The 24,996-nt window shown below is 38.5% G+C and overlaps 3 protein-coding genes across 5 annotated transcripts in view; 1 reads left to right on the top strand and 2 right to left on the bottom strand.

Annotated features, from left to right (window-relative positions):
- Positions 1-6,731, bottom strand: part of hcn4 (hyperpolarization activated cyclic nucleotide-gated potassium channel 4) — a 67,207-nt gene extending 60,476 nt beyond the window's left edge. Inside the window, exon 1 of the mRNA XM_043264031.1 lies at positions 5,615-6,731. Coding sequence (XP_043119966.1) covers positions 5,615-6,300 — 686 coding nt within the window. The 5' untranslated portion in view covers positions 6,301-6,731. The remainder of the gene's footprint in view (positions 1-5,614) is intronic.
- Positions 6,732-7,484: 753 nt separating this feature from the next.
- Positions 7,485-12,519, top strand: rec114 (REC114 meiotic recombination protein). Its single transcript, XM_043264032.1, has 6 exons — positions 7,485-7,623; positions 8,723-8,812; positions 10,235-10,318; positions 10,834-11,013; positions 12,128-12,199; positions 12,355-12,519. Exons 1-6 carry the CDS (start codon positions 7,495-7,497, stop codon positions 12,517-12,519), a joined length of 720 nt encoding a protein of 239 aa, XP_043119967.1. The 5' UTR covers positions 7,485-7,494.
- Positions 12,520-13,403: 884 nt separating this feature from the next.
- LOC122362573 (neuroplastin-like) overlaps positions 13,404-24,996 on the bottom strand; it is a 47,732-nt gene continuing 36,139 nt past the window's right edge. For 2 of the 3 annotated variants that reach the window (XM_043264108.1, XM_043264105.1), the window contains exons 5-9: positions 21,966-22,102; positions 21,267-21,540; positions 14,799-14,820; positions 14,611-14,702; positions 13,404-14,523 (exon numbers count right to left, since the gene is read on the bottom strand). In XM_043264108.1, the coding sequence (XP_043120043.1) occupies positions 14,642-14,702; positions 14,799-14,820; positions 21,267-21,540; positions 21,966-22,102 (494 nt within the window). In that variant the 3' untranslated portion in view covers positions 13,404-14,523; positions 14,611-14,641. The remainder of the gene's footprint in view (positions 14,524-14,610; positions 14,703-14,798; positions 14,821-21,266; positions 21,541-21,965; positions 22,103-24,996) is intronic. The other variant, XM_043264106.1, reaches the window with a different exon arrangement.

Here is a 24,996-nt window from a genome sequence, read left to right as displayed (position 1 = left end):
GCTGCTCTGAAACCACAGAGTGTCTGTCTGAACCTGGAGAAAACATCAAACTCTAATGTGCATTCTGTATTCTAAAGCTGCTCCACTTTGCTTTAATGAATTCAACCAGATCTGAAGAAAGAGATAGAGAGAGAAAATAAACCAGCGAGAGATGACTTCCTTCTTATTTTCTGCAGTGAAGGTAAGTCCCTTTTGGGAGAGACGAGCGGCTGGTTGTGCAGGATGAACAAAAGGATGGAAGGAGAAGTTTGTGTGTGAGAAAGAGATGAGCAATAGAGGTGGAATTAGTGGAAAGACTCATCAGACCAAATTAACCCCTAATGATTGCTCATGTCCATTGCGCTCACAGATTTTGACTCGTTAGACTGCGATGGATTAACAACATCTTCAGCACAAAAACACGTGAATGTTTTTCTCGAGCTCTCTCGAGGGCATCAAGACTGCACTTTTAACCTCCAGAATGCATCATGAATGCAAAGTTAATGGTTTAGTTCACGTAAAAATGATCGCTTGCTTACTTGAAATACGAGAAATTAATTCTACGGCTATAATGAAAAGTAAATTACTCTCACGTTCTTTTTCAAATGTATACATATTCCTCCAAAATCATCGCAACGTGATGGAGACCCATGAGCGAAACATCGATTTAAAAAAAACAAACGAACGCCGTAAAAAATAAATTAGGAAAAGACATATCTGATGTCGATATTATAACAAAATCTACATCTAAATATACTTAAATGTTGCATAAATGCTACAAAGATAGATACTAATGCATAAAATGTAGGGTACTAGAGAAAAATCGATTCTTAACTAAGATAAATGCAAGATAAGAAATACTTTATAGTTGGAAATGTGACTATATTTGATTATGCGGCCATTTTTGCTCTCAGAAAACATCCACTCGGCCTCTTCTTGTCCTGCACAACTCATATTATTCAATATCTGGGACGATAATGCCTGAAGCCTCAAGTGACAAGCGACAGCGTTTTAGTATCCAGAAATGAAGCCACACAAGCTCTTCCTTCCTGCTGCTGATCACCATCACTTATAGAACTTCCTGTACTTTAATTCACAAAACTGCACTTAGGCTTTGTCTGAACTGTCATAACATGATTTGATTTCTTTCAGCCTCACTAGCAGATCAGTAAATAACACATCTTATACTGTTGCGACACAGTCACGCATGTCCATTACAGCGTAATTCTATTAGTGAGCATGGAAAAATACTAACAGGCAGCATGCACTTAATCTATAATTATTTTGAGCAACTGCAGGTAATTACACAACATTAGTGTTACTTCTACTAAAACTAATTATATTAATGCGCAAAAAGGACTTCACTTTAACCAACGTTACTATAGAGTTCTAAACTATACTGAAACTATATATATATATATATAAGTGACTAGGAGGCAGAACACTTTTGCAGCTTTAAATTTGCAGCATAACATCTTTAGATAGGTTTAAGCAATGCAAAATAATAATCAATATTAATTTTAAACAATAGTGTTGATTTCTTCAATGTATTTCTTATTTAACCCTATAATTTAAAGATGTCATCAGATGCTCATTTTACGTAACTTAATATGAATCTGTAGGGTCTTAATGAAAAGTCTATAACATGCGTTGGTTAAACATTCTCAGTGGAAGTGTACAAAACATCTTCTTTACACCTCCTTAGCTGTTTTCATCAAGCCATTCTAGTCCATGTTGCTTTAAATGCTAATGAGCCCTGCTGGCTCCACCCCTTTCTTCTGTGGAGTGATGCTTTGCATCTTCAGCAGCTCAGATGTCAAGAGTAAATGATGACTCCTATATTCATTATTACACCCAACCACTAAACATTTTAAAATCTTGTCTTCCCCTGCACCGGAAGGCGACGGTGACGGCCCACTCAGGGCGGGGCTAAGGTAAGATGGCCCTGTCAATCAACTACACCCGAGGCACTGCGCCTGAGGACCGCTTTAAATAAACAAACGTAACCCAGAAAAGCTCTCTGCAGATCTTTGGATTCCCCCGGTTGTTATTACGAAATGCACACCTCAGACCTGAACTAAACGAAATCCTCACTCTGGACCATTTTCTCTAGGTCAGTCCAAAAGGCTGAAGCTCAGACGCAGCACTCCTTGACATTTCAATTACTGTGGTCGCTGTCTCTTATGAGGTGTGCGGTCAGCGCCGAGTGGATCTCACTCATTAGAGCCGGGGAGCGTCTGATCTGCGCCGATCAGTAATGTGTGACCTGCCGAAGAGGTGAAGGCATCAATCGAACGACTAAATTACAGTGATACGGATAAATCTGTGCATACGGATGGATGGAGACACGGAGGATTTAAATTGCGGCTTCCGTAATCACTGAGTCGCCGGGTTTAAGTGCGGCTAAAACGGGTTCGTTTTTATGCATACGGCAAAACACTAATTACACGCCCATTATGCAATGGCAAACATAAGCCACCCCGACGCAAATGAAAACACAAAACTTCCTTTATTTGTCATTTCCTGCGGAGGCCAGTTATGAGAGGGAGCCGGGGCAAATCTGTCTCTGCTCAATGACTTGGGAACTGATACTGCAAGTACTTTAAGAGCATGACAAGATAAATATATGGTGGAAGACACGCTGCACAGAAGAGGATTTTGGAAGTGAGGATGAGTGTATTGTGTAAGGAATGGGCTGATGCCATAGAAGAGGGACCAGAGAAGTTCTGTTGGAAAACCTAAAGTAGTCAGCTGCCTACCTAGACAGCATTTTAAAGTGTCAAAAGCCATCTAAAATGGAAGCAACTACATACTGCTGGTTTGATCGAACTGCAAGGCATCACCACGTGCTGATCACAGAAGCAATCTCAGAATACGTCCAGTCAAATCGGGAAACAAATCCAAGAATAGTTCAGCATGTGGAGTTACAAGGGTAAAGATATTTAGTGCAAAAAAGGCATACTGCTTAAATACAATTATTTGGATTTAACGTTCAAGCGTTGCTAAAATAAATCGAATCACAATTTAATTTAAAAACGGACGACTTTTTCCTTTTCTTCTAATTTCTTTTTAAACATTTTGATTTCTTGTTATCTTCATTTATCTCTCAAGCTCCTTTTAAGATCTTTTAAAATAATTTTAAAGTATGCAAAGCACTTCACCTATGTGTATGAAACACACTAAAAAAATTATATTAAGCATTAATTTCCTTTAATTAATGTTATTTTAATTTCTGAAGCACCTTTAACATCATTTAACCATATTACAGTAAGCAAAGCAGTTTGAATTAACAATGTGTGTTATATATTATATATATATATTATATTAATTTTCCAGATTGTATCATTTTTATTCACTTTGAATTGACAATATATGAAATACAATAAACATTGCTTTGCTATTTATTTATTTTTTTATTTAGTATTATTATTTATTTTTATTTATAGCTCTTTTCAGTTTTTAAGGAACCAATATGCATGAAAAAAAAAAAAAAAACTTTATTAAATATTTTTTCAATTATTTTAAACAATTAAATAACCTATATTAAATATTAAACCCTAATGCAATATTGTGCCACGTCTCTTACGGTTCTTCAAGTTAGTGTTATTTAATACGCACAAATAATAATGTGTTATAATTTGTGTGTTGCTACAGAACGAATAGTGGTCACAGAAATATACGAAGCTCAGTCTTAAGAATGCCGTGTGGCCTTTATCTCCAGTAACGATGCTCTGGTGTGTGACCTTGCTGTGGTAATTACGGAGGTGTATGCAGGAGGAGATTAGGCCTGTAATCAGCGCTGGAAATTCAGTCTATTGTGTTCAGAGGGAGAGAAGCAACGATATCATTATCTGTGCCACAGCAACAATATGAGAATACCCACATGCCATAAAAGAGCTGTAATACGGTGCACTTAAAGGCACAGTTCAGGCAAAAATGCTAAATCGGTCGCTATTTTTTTTCTGCCAAAGATAAAACATGAATCCCTACACGGGTCTTTTCCATAATAATCTTCCCCTCCACCGAAGCTCTGAAATCTCATTCGCAATCTCATTTGGTGCTTTCAAAGGAGCCAGGTTCGAAGCCATTGACGGTGCTGCTTCTAATAAGCAACTCAAGTGAACAAATGAGACACTATAGCTGCAGAAGACAGGACGATTATCCATAATAAGCTGGAGAGAGGTTCTGCAATGACAACGAAACTATAAGCAAGAGCCTTCATGCATGATGCATTAAAAAGCTATTTATAATGTACAATATAAGGCAAAGTTAAAATGCATAATAATATTTGCAGACTCCTTGTTACACCCAAAATGCAAATACTGTTAATAAAGGTTTTTTATAAATTTGCTTAAAATGTTTCATGAAATTATAAATAATACAAAACCTTGCAAGGCATATTTAATGCAATATAATTATATGCATGTCTAGAGAGAGAGAGTAAGTGTGTCAAATATTAGGTAAAGTGATATAAAGCAAACTTCCTCTCTCAGCATGGACACACACACACACACACACACACACGCAGCAACCTCATATTCCATCAGTCTATTCCCACACCGCCTTTCATATCCTCCAGGAACAACGCTGCAATCTCATAATGTCGAGCAGAATAAAAGCATCATCTCGGGATCAATAGGTAAACAAGGCGAACAGCAGTCGTGTCTCCGGAGGGGGTTGGGTTAGCGGTTAACCCTGTGTCGCACATGTTATCCTACCGATTCATGAATGAAAACAGTGTGTAAATTCAACCCAATCACAGACATCCATGACACACAGCGTTTGTGAAGAAGCATTTAGCCCGTTAGACAGCTCGTGAATGCAAAATAGACGGCAGGTAATTACTGAATTAACTAATGTTAGATTTTTTGAAGGGTTTTATGATCACAGCATGATTACGGTCTCATGCACTCATATAATCACAAATGAAGCCTGAGGCAAATGTGCACAAACCTGTGCATATGAGCATATCAAACCTATAGAGTCAATGTCATCCCCAAGGACGTGTCTTAATTAATAAAGAGAGAGAGAGAGCGTCTGGATTTCATGTAAAATTCAAGCAGCTAATGCACTTCTACTGTCAGCTGGGAGAGCTTTTGCCCGGTATGTTGCAAAACGGCACATTTGAAAGAAGACGGAAAATACAAACAATGTTTTTTGCCAATTTGTCAGCGTGGCTTTTGACTTTGAAATGAAATCTGACGTTTTATGGAGTCAATTAACTATTGAAAAACATTAAATATCACCGATGCGCCTTTAAAAAAAAAGCACATTTAGATGCGCTCCTAAGAATAACATTTAGCAGCAATGCCTTATGGAGCATTTTTGGTCCCCGATGAATATTTCAGTGATCAGTCCTTGAAAAAAAACTATTTTTTTCCTCAACATTTTAATAATATATAGAATCCTTGTGCACTGTAAAGCCCCTTTTGTCCAACTGAAATGTTAACGGTTCTCAATGGCACCAATCGATGGCAATAAAAAAACTTTTTGTATTTAAAAATGATTACAATTATTAGTTTTTAATATATGATACAAATGAAATCCTCATTAGATGCTATTTTACTGATTTGGGTCAGTCTGCATTATTTCCCCCGATGCACGGGTGTAAAGAGAGCAGTGTTTCTGAGGTTACCTGAAATCACTGTAGGGGTGAATAATCCAGAAGCCGGCGGATTTGACCCGTTCTTGCTCCCGTTCCACCGCCTTCTCGCTCCCAAACATCCTCAGGGAAAACTTGTTGACCCCGGGCTGCAGCATCGCCCCGAACTGCCTGTGCATGAAGCCCGCTTGATAGTACCTCTCGTCGTCAGGAAGGATCTGCTCGATGCCCTCCAGCTTTATAAAGCCAGGCTGCTGATCCGGGACGCCCGGTTGCTGCTGCTGCTGCTGCTGGCTCGCACCGGCGGCATCCTCTCCCCCGCCGCCGGGCTCCGCGCCGCCACCAGCGGCTCCGGGAGGGCTCTCCTCGCTCGGAGTGACTTCTCCCTCCGCGATCAGGCGCCTTTCCTCCGCTACATCCGAGTCGTGGACGTGCCGACTGGTGATGGAAGAAAGGCTGCCTCGGAACCTCCGGCAGTCCCCGTTGGAGCTGGTCTTCACGGGTCTCCCGATGTCCGTCTCCATGATCACGGACTCTCCGCTTCTGGTCTCCCCGAGGGCTCCGGCGGAGGTCGGCGAAGGCAGGGGCTTCATCCGGATGCTCTTCCTCCGGGTGTCCTTGTCCGCGTCTTCTGCATCACCCATGATGGACGCTTTCTGCCCGATGTGCTGTGGCAAACTGTAGAGCCTTTTACGCATGGACGAATGCAACCTGTCCATTATGACATTGAAACGGGTGCGCGATCAATTCAATGACAAACGAATCCAGTCCGGGTGTAATTATTGCCACAAATCCCTGTGCACCAGAACCCGAATAGTCTGAAGGGTCAAACCCACCTGTCTTTCGCTCAAGCACATGCCACGGCGCATTAGGCTACCTGGCTGCCCAAATTCGCCCGATCCAGTGGTCTCCAGCTTCAAGGCACTGACTGTGTTGCTCCGCGAAGCACGTATAAAGTCTGAGGAATCGCAGATTCGCGGAGCGGAGGTCACGGACCCTCAGGATCCCCGTCGGCTGTCAATCACAAGCAAACGCCCGCGATCGAGTTGCCCACATCACCGCCTTCCGCCGCGTCCCGAGTCGCTCTGATCCCGTGAATATTCATGGTGATGCTGATCTGTCGGGTTGCCATAGAAGCGAGAGCGGCGGCTCAGCCCACCCACTCGGTGTCAGTCAGGTCCCAGACACCTACAGTCAAACCAAAAATCATTCAGGCGTTTTCATATGTTTTTACTAGTGGGTGCAGGACACTATAGTTCATTCACGTAAGTGAAGGATAACAAAACAAACTGTGACATTATGCACAAAAAAAAATCAGTTGAATTCATGTAAAATGCATACAAATCTGCGCTCAAAAACTTTATCTGACCATGTTTTCTTAACTTTCTATCAATATGCATCTGCACTGACAGTTTAACTCTTGAGTGCTTGTCATTATTACCTTTTTCTAACTGTGATAAAGTGAGGAAAATGTGAAGGCGTCTTGAATACAGTTTTGGCTTGACTTAAACTAGTGTACGCGGTTCTCCTAACTAATTTTACACACAAAACCAACATCTAGAGTGGCTTTTTTTGACACAAATTACACTACGTTTTACTGGTGTCAGTAACCCCCAGGAATATAACGTTAGATTTACTAATTAAACCACTGCTTTACGTTGTCGTTTTAAGACCCAGTTTCTCAAATTATAACGAATTGTTATTATTAATTAAAGCCGGTCTCATTATTAAACCAAATTTGCGCCAAAACACGCTATTTTTAATATTTAAATATTTAAAATATCGACGCATGCGCACTGCGGTTAATCTGGCAACCACGCGATTTAAATATTAACCGTCAAGCGGTACTTCCCCCCCGCTTCCGCCTATTTTCATCCATTTTACGCGCTTGATTTTCGGGGAAACAAGTAAACATGAACACGGAAAGCTGTTCTTTACACGGAGCACATGCGAAAGACACGACAGCCTCCGATTGCGTTTGGAAATTGCGACGCTACGGTCGATTTCTCCCCGACGGCACTAACGTTACCTGCGCGTGGAAGGTAAGCCCCGCCCCTTTCTCTTGCCGCCCTCAACGGAAAGAAAAAACTGGATTTTATGAGGGATATATTTTAATTTATTATGCATAAAGACATTTGTGAGTGTGGGAAAACAATGTGGTAACATTGTGGTAATTTTGGGAAAACATTTAGCTCTCTAACCTTCCACAGATGAACATAACGCTAATAACTATGTCAGATATGTTATTAATTAATTATTTTTTTTGATCGGACAAACATTCGCCATAATATAGACTAACGGGATTAAAGAGCGGGACAAGCATTTTTAGAAATGTTAAAAAAGGTATTAGTGAGAGTGGACACTCTGTCTCTCTTTACCTGTGCAGGTAAATTTCAGCTGAAAAAAAAATATATCTCTAAGTGAAAATGATCTCGGTGAAATCGTAGTCTATTTTGGAAGGTGAGGAAGTACATCCTAAAAAAAAAAAAAAAAAAAAAATATATATATATATATATATATATATATATATATATATATATATATATATATATATATATATATATATTTAAATTAAATAAGTATAGTTTCACATGATTTAGATGTGTGGTCAGATGACCTTTAGCCCATTCCATAACTTTTTATGTTTTTATAGTTTCATGGTTTATATTTTTAGTGGAAGTTGATTACTTTGCACCGAGGGCGTGATAAAATTTAACACGTATATCAGTAAATGTGTAAAAAAAACCTAAATTATATTTTTAATATCTATTTTCTCTAAGTGATAAAGCAGACCTAATATATATAATTGAAGCAATTTCTTATAAATATGTGACCGTTTTATAGAAAACATAAGCAAATCACAGAGACGGAAAAGTCACTGCATAACAGGAATGACCCAGTTAGAAATACGCATTGCTTAGTACTTCATTTGCACTACTTTAAATGCGAAATTGTCTCAGTATTTATATTTTTTGCACCCTCAGATTTTCAAATAGTTGTATCTTGACCAAATATTGTTCTATCATAACAACAAAAAAATGGACCCATGTGACCCTGATGTCTGGGGTGCTCAGACAGAGCTCACTCCGAGTCCCTGTTACATTCTGTTCCAAACCAGTTTCCAATTTTGGTTTCTTTCAGATTTTCGAGTCCAGTGAAAGCGCCGGCCAGCTGGAGCTGAATATTCTAGGCTCTGGTCATCTGCTAGTATCTCAAGGCCAGGAACTTATGGTAAGATTATATGAAAACACACAGTATCTGTCTAGTGACCAATGCGTATTTTTATTATTTTTTTGGCTCACTCTGTAAGCCTCTGACACTCTTCTTCCCAACAGGCTCTAAGTGCAGGGTCAGGATAGCACGGGTTCCGCTGAGCCCATCATAAGAGCTTGACCGTATTTCTTTTCAGTCGCAGAAAGAACAGCATAATCTCCTTCCCGTCCCGCTGGGCCTGTCGCTGTCCCTTTGGGATTGCCAGGCTGAGTGCTTCTGATATCTCCCAACAATAAGCCTCAATCTTGGACTCGTGGACACAATGGTCTCTGGCTCCTCATGGTGAGCCGGGGAGCTGCGTTTGGAGAATGAGTCGGTCACATTTCCAGCTTTCATGCAGGACGACGGAGCCAAATGAGGCAGCGTGCCCGTCCAGAGCAAAGCACGGGGTGATTTTGAGAGCAGGGACCGGCGTTCGTTTGTTCATAACCCGAACAACCCTGCTTTATTATATGCATCAAGTTTACAGACATTTCCATTTTCCAAACCGCGTGCATTTAAAATAGTCGCTTTTTCCATCAAATGTGTTTCAAAGCTTGTAGATTTTTGTTTCGGGTTCTAAACGCAATCCTCACGTTCCTCGCCTGCGCAGCAAACCAGATGCAAAAAGCAAAGATATTAATTTTAATCTTATCCTCTTTTCAGCAGAGAGTAAAAATCAATTTTTACGTTAAAGCATGTATCTGACGGGATGTACAGCTCTGTAGAATTATGTTGTTTATTCAGTCACTGCGCATGTAACAAGAGGCCATTCGATTATTTATAATGAATTTAAGAAAATAATTCTAGTTTAGATTGTGCATGAAATGAGGAGAAAGTTTCCCCATTGGCTATTGCTTTAAAACAAAACACTAATTATACCCATTTAAGCAGAACCTTTAGTAAGAGCAGCAAAAGTTACAGTAGCAATATTATAACCAGAATTATTATTAATATGGTTGCATATTGCCTGTTATTGGAACATAACTATCACGCGTAGAGGTTAGTAGAGCCCCCTTCTGACACGCTTGCGTTATTGCAAAAACTACCTTGTGCTCAATGTCTTTTAGATGTAGAGGCATTGACAAACCTGATCACATATATATATATATATATATATACCAACATCCGTATAACCTTTTCATTTAGAAAAAACGTTCACATTTTCTCCAGCCCAAAATTCAGTTGTTAAAAATATTAATCGATTATTCAGTTTGTGGTTGAACTGGCAGCAACTGTGTCTGAATCTGCATTAGAAACACTGGAGGAGGCTCGCTGATGGCAGGTTCATGCCGCTCTGCTTACATGATGTGTTTCTCAGCCTGATATAATCCTATTAAACGAGTCTCTGCTGGATAATGGCGATGTGTGGCCTTTTTTTCCTGTGTTATTTTTTCGTAGGAGGGCTTTTCTCTGCTCAATGCGCAGAGCTTCCTGAAAATCCAGCACAAATCAGACAGCCTGCTGTTCAACATTACAATGAAGGTGAGACGCACTTCTGTCGAATGCGTGCATTTGATGATTGGTATGTTCCCATACCTTGATCTACAGTTCATACACTCGGGATGTGATGTGTGCATGTTGTCCCGAAGGAGGGCTCCGCCTCTTTGTCCTTGAAAGCAATAAACAATTTTAATATGCAAATGTAAAAAAAAAACTGCTTCAGAGTAACCTTCAACTTGCGGCTCAAAGACAAATCTGTGGCTTGTTAATTAAGCTAATTATCTCTTCTCCAACAATAATTTCCTGCTTCTTGAATACTGATGCTTTTCTCGAAAAACAGCCGTCCCTGTTAAAGTTAGTTATTTGGTTGCGAACAGCAGTGCAGATGCAATACATAAATTGATACAAATGTGGTTTTGTGTTCACTGCAGTTAATGCAGTTTTCAGCTGAAGTTGAGTTTCTGTAGTACAGTGTATAATGTTCCTAATGCATGTTAAGGTTGGTACGAGATATGAAAGTACAGCTGATTCTGTGCTTTTTGTTTTGTATGTGTAAGGGTGAGAGCCGTTTGATCAGACTGCAGTTTGATGGCAGTAGTCGGTCAGAAGCGGCGGAGGTTTGCAGGAAGGCAGTGGAGAGGCTGCAGGATTACGTTCCTGTCCAGGAACATCTGACCACCTCTACGTCCGCTGCTCCGTCTGATCCAGCAGAACCTGGACCTTCTACGCAGCAGCAGGTTGGAAATACTAGACTTATTTTCCATCCACCCATCCGTGCTCTCAGAAGATGCTTGTTAATACAAAGGGGAACAATGGTTTGTACAGTAGGTTGTAGTACTAGAACAGAAGTGACAGAAGAAGCTCCCAGCAGGTCACATCAACAGACTGGAAATGACTATTGAGCTACCTGATAAGTACTGGGTAACACCACCAAGTGAACAATCAAGCAGTAAACACCAACTATCTGTCTGAACTAACTGTGCGTAATATTTATTAGCAGTAATAGAAACAAGCTATAAACCTTTAAAATGACTTGTGCAATATTTGTAATATCACATAGAACATTTAGCAGGAAATAAGGTAGAATTTAATTGGATCGCGAGCCATGGCGCAACTGATTTGGGATTTCATCGCTCAATAATATTTTTTCCTTGTTTTGTGAGCAGGAGTCATTAGAAAAGTTGCATTTTTTAATCTGTCTAGTCCATCTTCTAGACTTATTGCACAGACTTCCTCCAGTGTTTCTAATGCAGATTCAGAATGTGATCTGATAAACATATTATTTTTTAGACAGGATTTGGATTGTGACACAGTTGGCCTGTGGTTTATTCATTAATATTATTTTCCCTTTTGGTTAGCCAGTGGAAATTGAGACGTTATCGTATTTTGATAAAATATTGTTTCTTGTCTTTATTTTATCGCGCAAATATAAAGGTCGCATAACAGGACCAGGAGCATTTATTAAATGTTTCGTATTTCATCTTGAGGGAAGTTTAATTCAACTCATAATGCACGTTAATTTGGATTTCCGTCACTAGGTGGAGCTGTTGCCACACAATGATAATAAATGCGTGAGGAGAGAGAAATAATCCCACCCTCAGCTGAACTGCTTATTTGCAAATCTGAAATGTAAATACACAGACTTGATGCTCTAAATATAGTCAACACAAAAGCACAAAGGAAAGTCTGCGTGTAAAATATAGTTGGTGACAGCGACGCCCCGCAGCAGGATGAGAAAGATTGCCAGGGATGAGGACATTCAATTAGTAATGAGGGTATTGATCGGCTGCGAGGCCCTCTGTGTGAATCCTGAGACTATAATGAATGGATCTATTTCTGTTTCTACTTCAGGCTCCTGAAGACGCACCACAGGCGGCTCCTGCCGTTGCCATGGGACCTCTGTCAATCAAACACCTTTCTCAGGTACCACTGGATCTGCATTGATCCGACAGCCTGGATCTGGTGTTGAGTCACTGCTTTAGATGCTGTAGTCAGTGATATTTTAATTTGACCTCTGAGATGTCATCCGTGAAGTGCACACTGACTTTTCATGCGCATTATAATCTCTTCCTCTTCAGTACTTCCTGGGTAAGCGCGAGCTGTCCCTGCCGATGGCGTATCATCAGTGCACGCTGCCCTCTGGAGACCTGGAGGCACTACTGCGTGTCTGCCTGCTCGATTCTGGTTTTCCTGCTTTCGTGGAGGAAGTGGAGAAGAAGATGAAAGAGCTAATGCAAGAATGAGGTAGAGCGTGCTCTCAGAATCACAGCTGTTGTTAACAAAAGCCAAAGCAATTGAGACTAAAATAAAACCAAAACATTTTTGCTAGAATTGCAAGAAGGTTAAAAAATAGAAACATTGCATGAAAATCTAACAAAAAAGATCTAAAAAAGATAATAAAATATGCTGAAGTGTAGATTACTAGAATATTATTAATTAAAAAAATTAAATGAAAAACAAACTCGGAAAAAAATAGAAATGCTGCTTTAGTTGCCCATTTAAATTCATACCTCAGTTGTTTTTAATAAATGCTTAATTAAATGTTTTTAATCAAAATAAACCTAGAAAAAATACAATGTATGTGCGTTAACTAATATATAAATATTTAATATTTTTTACCTTTTAAAAATCTTAAAAATATAAATGTTACTTGGCAACTAACTGAAAATAAGCTCATGTATAAAAATGGCTAAAACTAAGACCTTTAATTAACTGCAATAAAGCAGAAATAAAATATAAATATTAGATTAAAAATATATTTTCATTAATTGAAGTAATATCTAAATGTGAGATGAAACACTTACACTTGGAAACCTTTTCATCAGTTAGCTAAATAATTTAATATTGCTGAGCTAAAAAAAAATTGAGTTCAATAAAAATGTATAAATAATTTTAATTTTAGCTTCAGTTTTAGTCATATTTGTTAATGTATATTCTTATATTTTAGCATATACAGTAAATAATGCAAAAATTTCCCCAAACTCCTCTCCATTGCTTACCATTGCTAAGCCTTTACAGAACGTCCATAAAAACAATTAAAAGTATGATTTAAATAGTAAAATGTGACAACAGTTGTTAAGGCAGGTGATTTCTAGCACATTTCTACAGAATCACACAGAGACACAGAAATATTTTGGAAGCTTTATTCTGAAAAAGGAAACAATTGGTTTCACATAGTTTGTAATGGCTTTAGCTCCACCCACTTCCTCCCTTGAATGTTGGTCCGTTGTCATGATGACACACACTGTATTGATCAAGAGTTGTCATGCAACTACAGCAGTGCATTTCAAATGCGAAGCACCCTTATCTCTGTCCCGTTAAAGCTTTTTTATTCTCTGAAATTAAACAAACCCACCCCACCTTACAATTTTCCGTAGGTCTATATGAATACATATTGCATAGGATTATAGCCATGCTGTACAAGATTCATCTTTTCTCTAAAAAGAAACAGGACATTTACAAAAAAAAAAAAAAAAAAAAAGATATATTCTTTTCCTTTTTACAGATGCTATCGTAATATTCGAACACTTACAGCACCACATGTACAAGACGTCTAAATAACTCTAAAAAATAAATGTTACATGTATCCATTTCATTTAATACAATATCAGCTTTAAGATTAAATACTGTTCTGCCACTCACAAAGGATCTTGCATTCTAGTTTAAGACAAAACACCTCCTTTTAGTATTGTTTTATTGGATGATAAACTGTACAAAGATCTCAATGATTCCTTAACTTTTTTTTATCCATTTAAATTTCTTTAAAAACACACACACACACACACGCTGATATACTCTTTCTCTCTCTCACACACACACACACACACACACTCACACACTGGCTATTCATTTGGATGCAACGCCACTTAAAGTAACAATAGAAAAACGATATCTGAATCTTATTCGATTATGTTATTGCATGCATTCGAGACGACATGTAGATATGAAAAAAAATTAGTGCAGCAGGAGGGCATGATAAAAGAACGAAACGCAACGTTTAACAGCACATGTAGTAAAATCATCTTCATCGTCATCACCTTCAGAACGATTCAGTCAGCATCCACATTCACACAGAGCCTGAATAAGGCAAACTTAAGACAGTCTTTATTGTTCGTTTCTGCCAGTGTAATGCTGTCGTTATTGTTGTTTTCTTCTCCACGTGAGGCAGGATATGCGTCGCTGAAAATCGCCAGGAGCGTCTCCTCTCCTCGGATACGTCCGTATGGTCAGGATATGCAGTTGGTCATCTGGAAACAGGGGAAGGGGAAGCATTTAGTCGGGAACGCTCGCATGCTGCTTTAGAAGTCCAGACTGAAGCATAAAAAGGTGAAAACCTTCAGCTTTCTTCTACGTTGGTCCGTGGGCTCAGTTGGTGTTCCGCTGTCGCACGTTTTTGTCTTTGTGGTTGTTCGTGGAGTTCGTTTTTCTGCGCGAGAGAGGTGTACGGTTAGACATTTTTGCAGCGTCGTAACGACACGCTTTAATAAACACGATTAGTGGTGTTCGTAAACTGTGTTCTTACACTGGTGCAACTGGTTCGTCATCTTCATCGGGGCCACATGCGAGAAGAAAACACATATTAATCAATCGCACTCCAGACCGTCTCTCATTGCACTACATGTTTTTCTAAAGCGGTAGTTTCACAAAATGAGATGATTAACATTTGTTACGGAGTTATTTCACTTTAAATGGTCAGTGCAAAATGCAACAGCAGACAAATGATATTTCGTAATTACTGAAGTTGCATTACATTATATATTATGTTATACTATAGAAACCAACATTGTACAAAAATGTAACTTTATGAGTTTTTAAGATCATAAATGTCTTTGAATTTAAAAATTGCAATTTCTTGGCAAGTGATGGAAATTTATATGACAACCAATGCACAGTTAAAATATTGATAATTGGCAACTAACTAAAATTACTTAAATATTATTATTATTATTTTTTAAATAAAGCTGAAATAAAAGATCAATATTAGATTTAAATGATATTTTAAAAATGGAAAGGTTGTCTTGGCAATTAACAAAAGTACTAAAATTACAAAAACTGAAATTTGCGTTTTAGATTAATAACTAACTGAATAAATAGTTTTAAGAAATAAAGTTACTAAATAATCGTTTTGTTATTGAAATAAATCTGAAATAAAAATGGAATGGAAATGTTGTCTTCTTAACTCACGAAGAAATAAAATACATTTAAGTTGCAGTGGAGAACATGTAACGATTCTTATCCAGCTATTAAGAACAACTAGAAAAGACGTGTATAAATCTGATGAATAATACAGCAGCAGGAAGGTCACTGCGTCTCTCCACAGACAGATGGGTAGTTGTGGTTAGTGTATGCGTGTGAGGACAGCACATGCGTCCACAGGACACCAAGCAGAGATCAAAACCTTGTCCTTCTGAATTCACAATCATCAGACGTAGCAGACCAAACTAACGCTCCTGTGTGAAGGATCGTTCAGACTGAGCGGCGTTCACTTCAAGTGTTCAGTTTTATTATGAAATCCGAAGATGTAACATGGCTATTTCTAGCAGCAGAGCAGAGCTGAACTTTACACAGATGTTGTGCAACACAGTGGATTCCTTTCAGACACGTTTGCACAGTTATTAACATCATAAATCAGAACTTTTTATAATACTTTTTTTTTTATGTAATGTGCATTTATAACACTATACCGTGTGTAATATTACCTTCTATATAACAGCAAATCTGACATCTTTCTTCTGATCAATGTAGTCAATCTCTCCGTATTGTATTTCCTCTTTTAGAAAGTCAAAGAAATACCACTGTGTTTGCAAGCTCATATTTCACATTACAAAAATAAATAAAATTATGCTCATGATTTAATGCGTAATATACAGCTGCCTTCCTATGTCATATAATATATTATAATTTAGTGCTGTCAAATGATTAATCACATAATTATAAACTTTTTTGTTTACATGTTAAATAAACAGCACAGACGTATATTATATTAATTACACATGCATATATATATATATATTTTTTTTATTATTATTTTTTTATATATATATGTTTTTTACATATATACAATAAATACATCTATAATTTATATGAATATACAGGCAAGTGTTTTCAAAATATATACTGTATTTTTATTATGCCACTGTGATTTGCAAGGCCGTCACAAAAAGAAAATGAAATAGTACAGTGCATTATACCGTACACAGCTGCTCTCCATTATATTACATTACATTATATGAACTATTATTATTTGTGGTTTAAGTTTTCTGCCTTTAGCAGAATAAAACTGCCGTCAGTGTGAAGAAACGCTCATGCAGTACTTCTCTTTGACCCGTGTCAGTATATCTGCACACAGAGGTGCAGAGGACGCCGCTGTCGGAAATATGAAATCCTGGCACGAGGATTTCAGCTGTAATGTGCGTCATCGCATTACGTCCTCATCTCTGATTCTGTTGATAAGACTGTGGGCAGATATAATCTACCTTAATCTAGCGCAGCCTCCCATCACTCCCTCTCCTGGGGACAAATCCTCCCCAAACCACAAAACAGAACACGCCGTTCATGCACGCCAACTTTCTCTCCTTGCTGCATGTTTTGCATGCGGTCTTGCTGTGAGACGCTGTCTGTAGAGGTCGTTCAGAGCAAAGCAAACAGCGCCGTAACCGATGCTCAAAAACCAAGCAACGATCTGTGTTTCCGTCTACCTTACTGTGATTCTCATTCTATTCATTAGGAAGGAGTGTCTCAAGTGACGGTGGCTGTGATTAAATGAACAGAAGTAAGCAGGTCATGTGACGACTTGCTGTAAAGATGGAAGGGTGAATCTCGTAATAAAGATAAACCTCTTGAACGCTATTTGTAACACTTAGAATGAAGATACATTTTGTGTTACGTGTTTTTCTGTCCGATTTTTATTCGTCAGATACACGTATACATAATTGCATATTATATAAAAAATACTGTGTTAAATATTTCAATGTTTATTTTTTATTATTAGAATTATTACAATTAACTACACTTATTCCACATTACTGTAATGTAATGCAAATCTAAACTAATTATGATTATTGTAATGTTAATAAAAGTGGTTCATTTATATATTGTAAATATTTAAAAAAATATATAATTTCCTGTACCTTAATGAATGAAATACTAAAAATAAATATTTGAAACGTTGTAAATAATCCCATCACAAACCATACAATTGACATACTGCTGATGACACACGGCTTTTTAATATCTCTCGATAATAAGATAAGCAGGCATCGACATGGCAGCCTGAACGTGGAGACAAAGAGAAGCAGAAATTTCTCAAGACATGCACGTTCTCAAACTTACCCACAACAAAGAACATGGAGCCACATGGGAAAGGAAGAAACAAAGTTTCACCTGTTATTGACCTGAAGCCATATATTAAGGAGAAAGATATAGAGCGTGTTGACTTTCAGCCAGGAACTCGCGATCGTTAAACACTTGTGATTAAGCACCTGGGTTATTCATTTGATGTGTTTGTTTCCAGCTGAAACTCACAGCTCACCTGACAAATCCTGTCTTCATCAGCACACAAACTACACGTCAACATAAAACCACATTCACAGCAAATTCCTCGCCAGCATCCCAACTTTCAAATCTATCTTATATTACCAAAAGACTGCAATGTTACCAGCAACCAGTATTTTATTTGCATTCACGAGGCTTCTCTTTATAAATGAAGCACACTCATCTGCTATATTTACCTGCTGGTTATGTATCCTGAAAACATTTCATTTATATTTTATCTTGCAACAAGCCTCCACTAGCGTTCATGTTTGCGGTTGCCAGATGTCAAGAGATTAAATCCTCCAATCAAAGCTTTTCTTCCCAATGTTTTACTTGATCCTTCCAACCTGGCAACCATGCCCACACGCGCTCTCTCTGCACTGAGAAAAAAAAAAATGCAGATGATCTAAATATACCAACAAACGTGCATGTTGGAGTTTAGCGATGTGTGATATTTTGCTCGAACGAAATAGCGCCGGTCGGTTTTATTTGACACGGTCATTTGCTTTGTTTGCTACGACTAAATCTGCAATCAAACCTCAGTGATGAACTGCGCATATTATAATCGAGATTCATATTCCGATATACTTGTGGTTGTGGTTATGCAATTTCCATGTCACAGTACAAATGTAATACGGTTGCTGCTTTAATAGAAATATCTTACAAAATGATTTAATATTAGGGAAATCAAGAGGTTTAGCTTGTGAAATTGGTAACAACTTGTAGAGTTTTTTAATAATTATCATGAAACAAGATAATCCATGCAAGCTGACGTTTTCTCCGTTTTGCGTTTTTTTTGTTCAAGTGTAATAATTCCGATCTAGCAAAAGTGATAAAATGATTTTTGAGCTAAATGATCGTGATTATCAGTTTAACCATTATCATGCAGCTCGGAGTCATTATTTTGATGAAGGATCAAGACTTTTCCTTTGGAAAAACATGCACACAATCCCGGCAGTTTACTGCTAGACGCGTAAACAAACACTTACGTGGGAGAACGCCGGATCTGATGAAGAGACTAAATAAAACAGACGTGCGTTTAGTCGTAGCTGGAGTTAAGCTGAGCTCAATAAAAGCAGAGAGTGTAAGTCATGAGTTGTCAGTCACTAGAACGCGGTGCACACTGTAAAGGGTAGCGCCTGACCACCCCTGGCTCTGAGATACCCTTCTGTGGTTCTGCAAAGGTCAAATTAGCATGGAGCTATGCCTGACTGCATCCCTTTAGAGACTGTCACAGCCTCGACATGTTCAGAACGGAGCTGGTTTAGACCGACCGACTCGCCGGTTACTGTGAAGATCCCCGTCCTCTCCTGCTCTTCCCCCTGCGGCCACACTCTTAAAAATAACACTTCGTTATTGGCACCGAAGAACCTTTACTATTCATGAAACCCTTTCATTGCACAAATGGTTCTTTATAGTTTTTTTTGAAGGAACAGCTCACCAAAAAATAAACACATTCTTAAAATGTGCTCGCCGTCGGGCCGAGTTTGTGTCTTCATTAGATTCTCGCCAATTCTGAATGGGGGCCGTCTTAATCAGAGTCCAAACAGCTGATAAAAACATCGCATCGATCCACAAGTGATCCGCATCACTCCGGTCCATCAGTTAGCATCGTGAGAAGACGAGAGCTGTGTGTTCGAAAGAAACATATCCATCTTTAAAGGGTTTTTTAACTTAAACAATCGCTTCTGGACAAAATCCATACAAATGACTGACAAAGCAGCTTCCTAAACAAGACAGAAATCTGCAGATCAATCACCGTCTACGAACCAAAACAGCACTTAACAAATATGTGGGTGGATTTTGATGCAGGAGGCAACAAGAGATGAACATTTTCACTGGAGGAAGCGTTATTATGGATCACGATAGCCAGAAGCAATGCTCTGTACTTTAAAACGTCTTGATGGATTTGTTTCTTACAAACATGCAACTTTTGTCTTCTCAAGATGATGTAGGATTGTTATGATGTTTTTATCAGCTCGTTCCGACGGCACCCATTACTGAGCAAGCGCAACATTTCTCCAAATCTGATGAAGAAACAAACTCTTCTACATCGTAGACGACCTGGGTTTGAGGACACTTTCAGCAAAACTCTTTGGAACCCATAATACTTCTTCAACGGCACGGCCCTTTTTGGAAGCATTATTTCTGAAAGTGTGACAAAACTGATTTAAAACGAAAAGAAACCAGACAGTATTAGCGTTTCTGTTTCTCTTACTGAGACGGGAGAATTGTGCGCAGCTGACGACTGAATCAATTATTCATTAACTTTAAGCGTGTACAAATGTGAGGAGCTCCAGTGTTCAGATTTGTCTTTCTAGTGGAGGATCCGGTCTCACATTAAAACGTGGTCAAGCATAGAGGTCAGTATTTCCCAGTGGCTCTCCTCTGACTCAACACTCATGAATATTCACTGGCGCGACTATGCTAAGAGCCCCGTCCATAAATGACCCACTAACAACCTGCTTCAGAATACATTATTGATGGCGGCTTCGATGTTCAAAACAAAATATGGATTATTCCGCTTCCTTCTGTTCGTGTAGTACAACGTAGGGCTGCACAATTGTCTGAATATATAAGACCGCAGTTACTGCTGATGCAATTAAGTCAATGTTTTGATGACGGCAGTCAGTATTTATGTCAACTTCAGATGCATGCAGCGGTTGAACTCTTCAATCAATCAGACTGCTCTGCTGAGAACATGAACGCAACAGGCCTATTAGTGTTCATCTAAATGGATGCTTTACTCGTGACCGTCACATGAAAATAAACGCTATTTCAAGAGAAATTTAGCAATTGCTGATTCTAATTCCATTTAGACATTTCAGACACGCAATACAGAAAAATCCTACAAATGTCGCATTCCTGCAGTGGTTGGGTTTTTGATTAAATGCTCGAAATAAGTTCGGCATTTAGCTAAAACGTTTTCATCTCGAGCGTGAAATACACCAGTAACACTCCAATTATGATTTTTAAGCTTTGGTGTGTCTTGAAAAAGGTCTAAACGGGAAACTTTCCACTTACAAATATCGACAGAAGGAGGGGTTTTTTGTACTTTTTATTTAATTTTGTTTGTCGGCAGAAGCAGGCGATTTTGTTGTGAAGTTACCATGATGAACGAAGTATGTAAAAATTGCCACAGAGCGTATTTTGTCCAATAATAAAAAAGCCAAAGGAAAAATCCTATTGACTTTTTGTTCCAAAAACAAGTAGCTCATTATTCCTTGCCTCTATAGCTTTATAGGGAAGCTGTGCATGTAGTCACTACTTGACATAAAACCAAAACTGTCAGCCATAATTGTGCAGCGCTACATTTCTAGAATAATTCACTTCATTTTCTGATCTGCTGCCCAAACAACAGCACTTCGGGACGGTATTATATTTCAGCAGACGCCTCCGGGGAAATCGTACCGCAAGACTTTTTGCAAGTATTCTGTAAAAGCAGAGCGCTACTTACCATCTGGAACCTCGTCCGGCCTCTTGCGCTTCTCGTAAACCACAATGATGACCACGAGGATGATGATCTCGGCCAGGACGCCCAGGAAAGGCCACAGCGGGGCGAGGTGACTCCGCACCCTCAGGATGGTCATGGACTCTTTGGAGCCGATGATGTTGGAGGCGTTGCAGACGTACTCGCCCGGGTCTGTGCCGATGTCCAGACCGATGATACTCAGCTCCGTGAAGTTGTCTTTGTTGATGATGAAGAAGCGGCCGGTGCTGTTGTCGATGTCCTGTCACGACGAAATGAAGAGATTGACACGAATTCATCCAAATCATGACATCCTCTCATCGGTCTATGAAATCGATTTCAATGCGATTCCAAGCCGTGTCGCGAGGGAAATGAGTGAACGGTGGCGCGGGTTTCGCTTTTGGGGCGATCCGTTCCTTTAAATGACGTTTAAGGTTAATGCTTTTATTCAGCAAGGATGCTCTAACTTGAGTAATTACGACAAAAAAGTAAAAGCATCATAGTTAACGCTGAAATATTTAGCAACACTAATAATTAGAAATGTTTCTTGGGCAGCAAATCAGTATATTGGGATGCTGTGCTAATGATGCTGAAAGCTCACAGGAATAAATTATATTTTACGATATATTTACAAAGAAAACATGAACCAAAGATGGATATATATATACAGATGACTTGCTTACGTACAATGTAAGATCCCCGACCAACTTTCTTGCGCCACATCCACATAGGATGAGGGTATCCCACTGATTTGCAGTACAGCGTGGCATTTTCACCTTCTTTTTTGTTCTCGCTTCGTTTGTGGCCGATGATTTCAGGAGCAGCTGGGCAGAGACAGAAGAGCTTTCTGTTTGTACATACAACGCCATAAACATGTGATCAGGGCAACTGAACAAATGCAAAATCTCCTTTTGAAACGGGAAGTTGGAACGTGACAAATTAATATTATAACTAATAGGCGTTTTCACATCAAACGCAGCTTCTGATTAGACACTAGTATACTATTGTTTGTAATGCAATGTGCCGCTCTTCCATTTTTTGCTTTGATGATATCTAAATTAAGACATTTAACTTTTTTTTTTTTTAAAAAAATATTTTAAGCCCATTTTTTCTCATTTTAAGCAAAAACTTTTTTTTCATGAATATATATACAGACTAACTAAGTCATTTCGCATTTCGAATAAATGTTTATCAGTTTAACAATGTTGAAAAGCATGAACAAAATTGCTGAAAATGCAACATATCATAAAAACAGAAGTCTTCTTTTCCTAAACTATTTAAATGAGAGATGAAATACAGGATCTGAAAAACCGACTTCTTTAAAAGGGGAATGAGTTTATTTTCTGACCCCACTGGCTGTACTTTTTACCGTTTTCTTGATTTCTCAGAAATGTGTGACTCATATAATTTCACAGCTCAAATAAATGCATCTTGATTTGAGAACATTTAGCAGCGGAAAACATGACAAGAACAGAACTTCATACAGCATAGACATAAAAGCCACAAAACTCATATTTTGATTTCACAGACTTCGGATGAGGGGGGGGAAAAAAAGCATGTTTTAATCATTCTTGCATAACCGCGTATCCCAAGTCCACAAATGATTGACATAATGGGATGGCGCGGACTTAATTAAAAGCACCCCCCCCCCGGGCTCAGTAATTCAGGCTTCCCCTCCGTCATGTGCTGAGTCACCATCATTCCCCTTCACTGGATAATACACAGCTCAATGTCACAAACCCCGCGGCCCAATATTCTCCGGAATTATAAATACCGCATATGATCGTAGCCCCCCCCCTCCGCCTCGCTGGTTTTAACACGCTGCACCTTCTGCAGCCGCCGCTAATCTCTGAAATTGCCGTAATTCCCTCCGTGCCATTAACCAGGATGAAACGAATCTCCGAGCGTGAACGTGTAGGAAGGAGAAGAAGGTGTGGATTGGAACTTGGCTGACATCACCAGCTCTAATTATGGTGCGCACGTGCCTTCTGAGGATAGAGAGTGTGTGTGTGTGTGTGTGTGTGTGTGTGTGTGTGCGTGTGTGTGTCACGGGCTTAGCTCGGCATTATCCTCACTCACAGTGTCTCTGAGACACAATAAATGGGCCTCCTTCCAATCACAACATCATTTCTTACGCTGCATGCAATTAATGGAGTATATGTTAGTATTTGATTGTATATATATATATATATATATATATATATATATATTTTTTTTTTTTAATTACAAATGTATGTTTAGCTGTCTGTTTCTAATGGGCATCTGCTTTAAGGAAATTTAAATAAGCTTAAACTAAACTGAAAAACAAAGATTCCTAAAAGCAGATATATATATACACACACACATATATATATATATATATATATATATATATATATATATATATATATATATATATATATATATATATATATATATATATAAAAATAAAACAAAAATTTCTTCCAGTATAATTTACAAAAAATTTAAAATTAAAAATTAAAATAAATTTTCTGATCAAATGAAAAATGAAACTTTATACTATATATAATAATATAAACAGAAAGAAAGATAAATTAATAGATTTAATTAGTATATTGTATAGTATATTTGATTGTTAAAAAAATAATACCCTATAAAAACTAAAATTAGGTGTCATTCTCTTTGGGAAAAAAAAGAAAACAAGATGTCAAAAAAAACTAAAATAATATATATATATATATATATATATATATATATATATATATATATATATATATATATATATATATATATATATATATAGTACATAAAAACTGAAAAAATTCTGTGAAATATACATAATGAACATGAAATATGACACATTTAGACACAATCAGATATTTTGTGATGAAATATGATCTAAAATAAGACCGTTTGTGAGTCTTTGTGATTATAAAAGGCTTTCTCCCTCCTTTCCACCTCATCGTCTGGCTCACTTTCAAATCCTGATCGCCAGAGGAAATGTGTGATCAATGCCGGGCAGAGATCGGTAACGGTGTCGGGATACCGATAGCTCCTCTACGCTGCTATTTGTAGGGCTTCTCGTTTGCCATGAAAGGAAAGAGCTTGTGTAACCCAAACCCAATGCAAGCTGCGACAGATGGAATATATACAGCACAAATCGAGACAGGAATTCGTGCAGGGCCAATGTATGGAGTAGAAATGACTCACGCGCACGACAGATGGCGCACCGACATCCTTCCTTCATAACGGCGTACTAAATATAAACACACGTAAAGGTACAGGCCAGGGTTTACGGCACTTGACATGATTTAATTTGATTATGCTCTGTGATTGCTGTGCACAAACAGCACGGTATATTGCCGTTCAGAAAGACTTGAAACATGCATGAACCGGGCAGATTACCATAGTGGACAGTAAACTACTGCCATTAGAAACACTGGGAGTGAATCCAGAGCCTTAATCCCAACCCAACCCACCGAGCAAACCTCCATCTGTTGCCTTAGAGAGAGAGAGAGAGAGAGAGAGAGAGAGAGAGAGACAGAGAGAGAGAGAGAGAGAGAGAGAGAGAGAGAGAGAGAGAGAGAGAGAGAGAGAGAGAGAGAGAGAGAGAGAGAGAGAGAGAGAGAGAGAGAGAGAGAGAGAGAGAGAGAGAGAGAGAGAGAGAGAGAGAGAGAGAGAGAGAGAGAGAGAGAGAGAGAGAGAGAGAGAGAGAGAGAGAGAGAGAGAGAGAGAGAGAGAGAGAGAGAGAGAGAGA

The sequence above is a fragment of the Puntigrus tetrazona genome, chromosome 18 (genome assembly GCF_018831695.1).
Source record: "Puntigrus tetrazona isolate hp1 chromosome 18, ASM1883169v1, whole genome shotgun sequence".
In the NCBI taxonomy this organism is placed as follows: Eukaryota; Metazoa; Chordata; class Actinopteri; order Cypriniformes; family Cyprinidae; genus Puntigrus; species Puntigrus tetrazona.
Note: the sequence above shows the minus strand (reverse complement) of the source record. Positions and strands in the feature narration are given on the sequence as shown.

Coding starts and splice junctions, on each gene's coding strand:
- rec114 (XM_043264032.1), top strand. CDS start 7,495: ATGAACACGGAAAGCTGTTCTTTACACGGAGCACATGCGAAAGACACG. Junction 7,624..8,722: donor ACGTTACCTGCGCGTGGAAG/GTAAGCCCCGCC, acceptor GGTTTCTTTCAG/ATTTTCGAGTCCAGTGAAAG. Junction 12,200..12,354: donor CAATCAAACACCTTTCTCAG/GTACCACTGGAT, acceptor CTTCCTCTTCAG/TACTTCCTGGGTAAGCGCGA.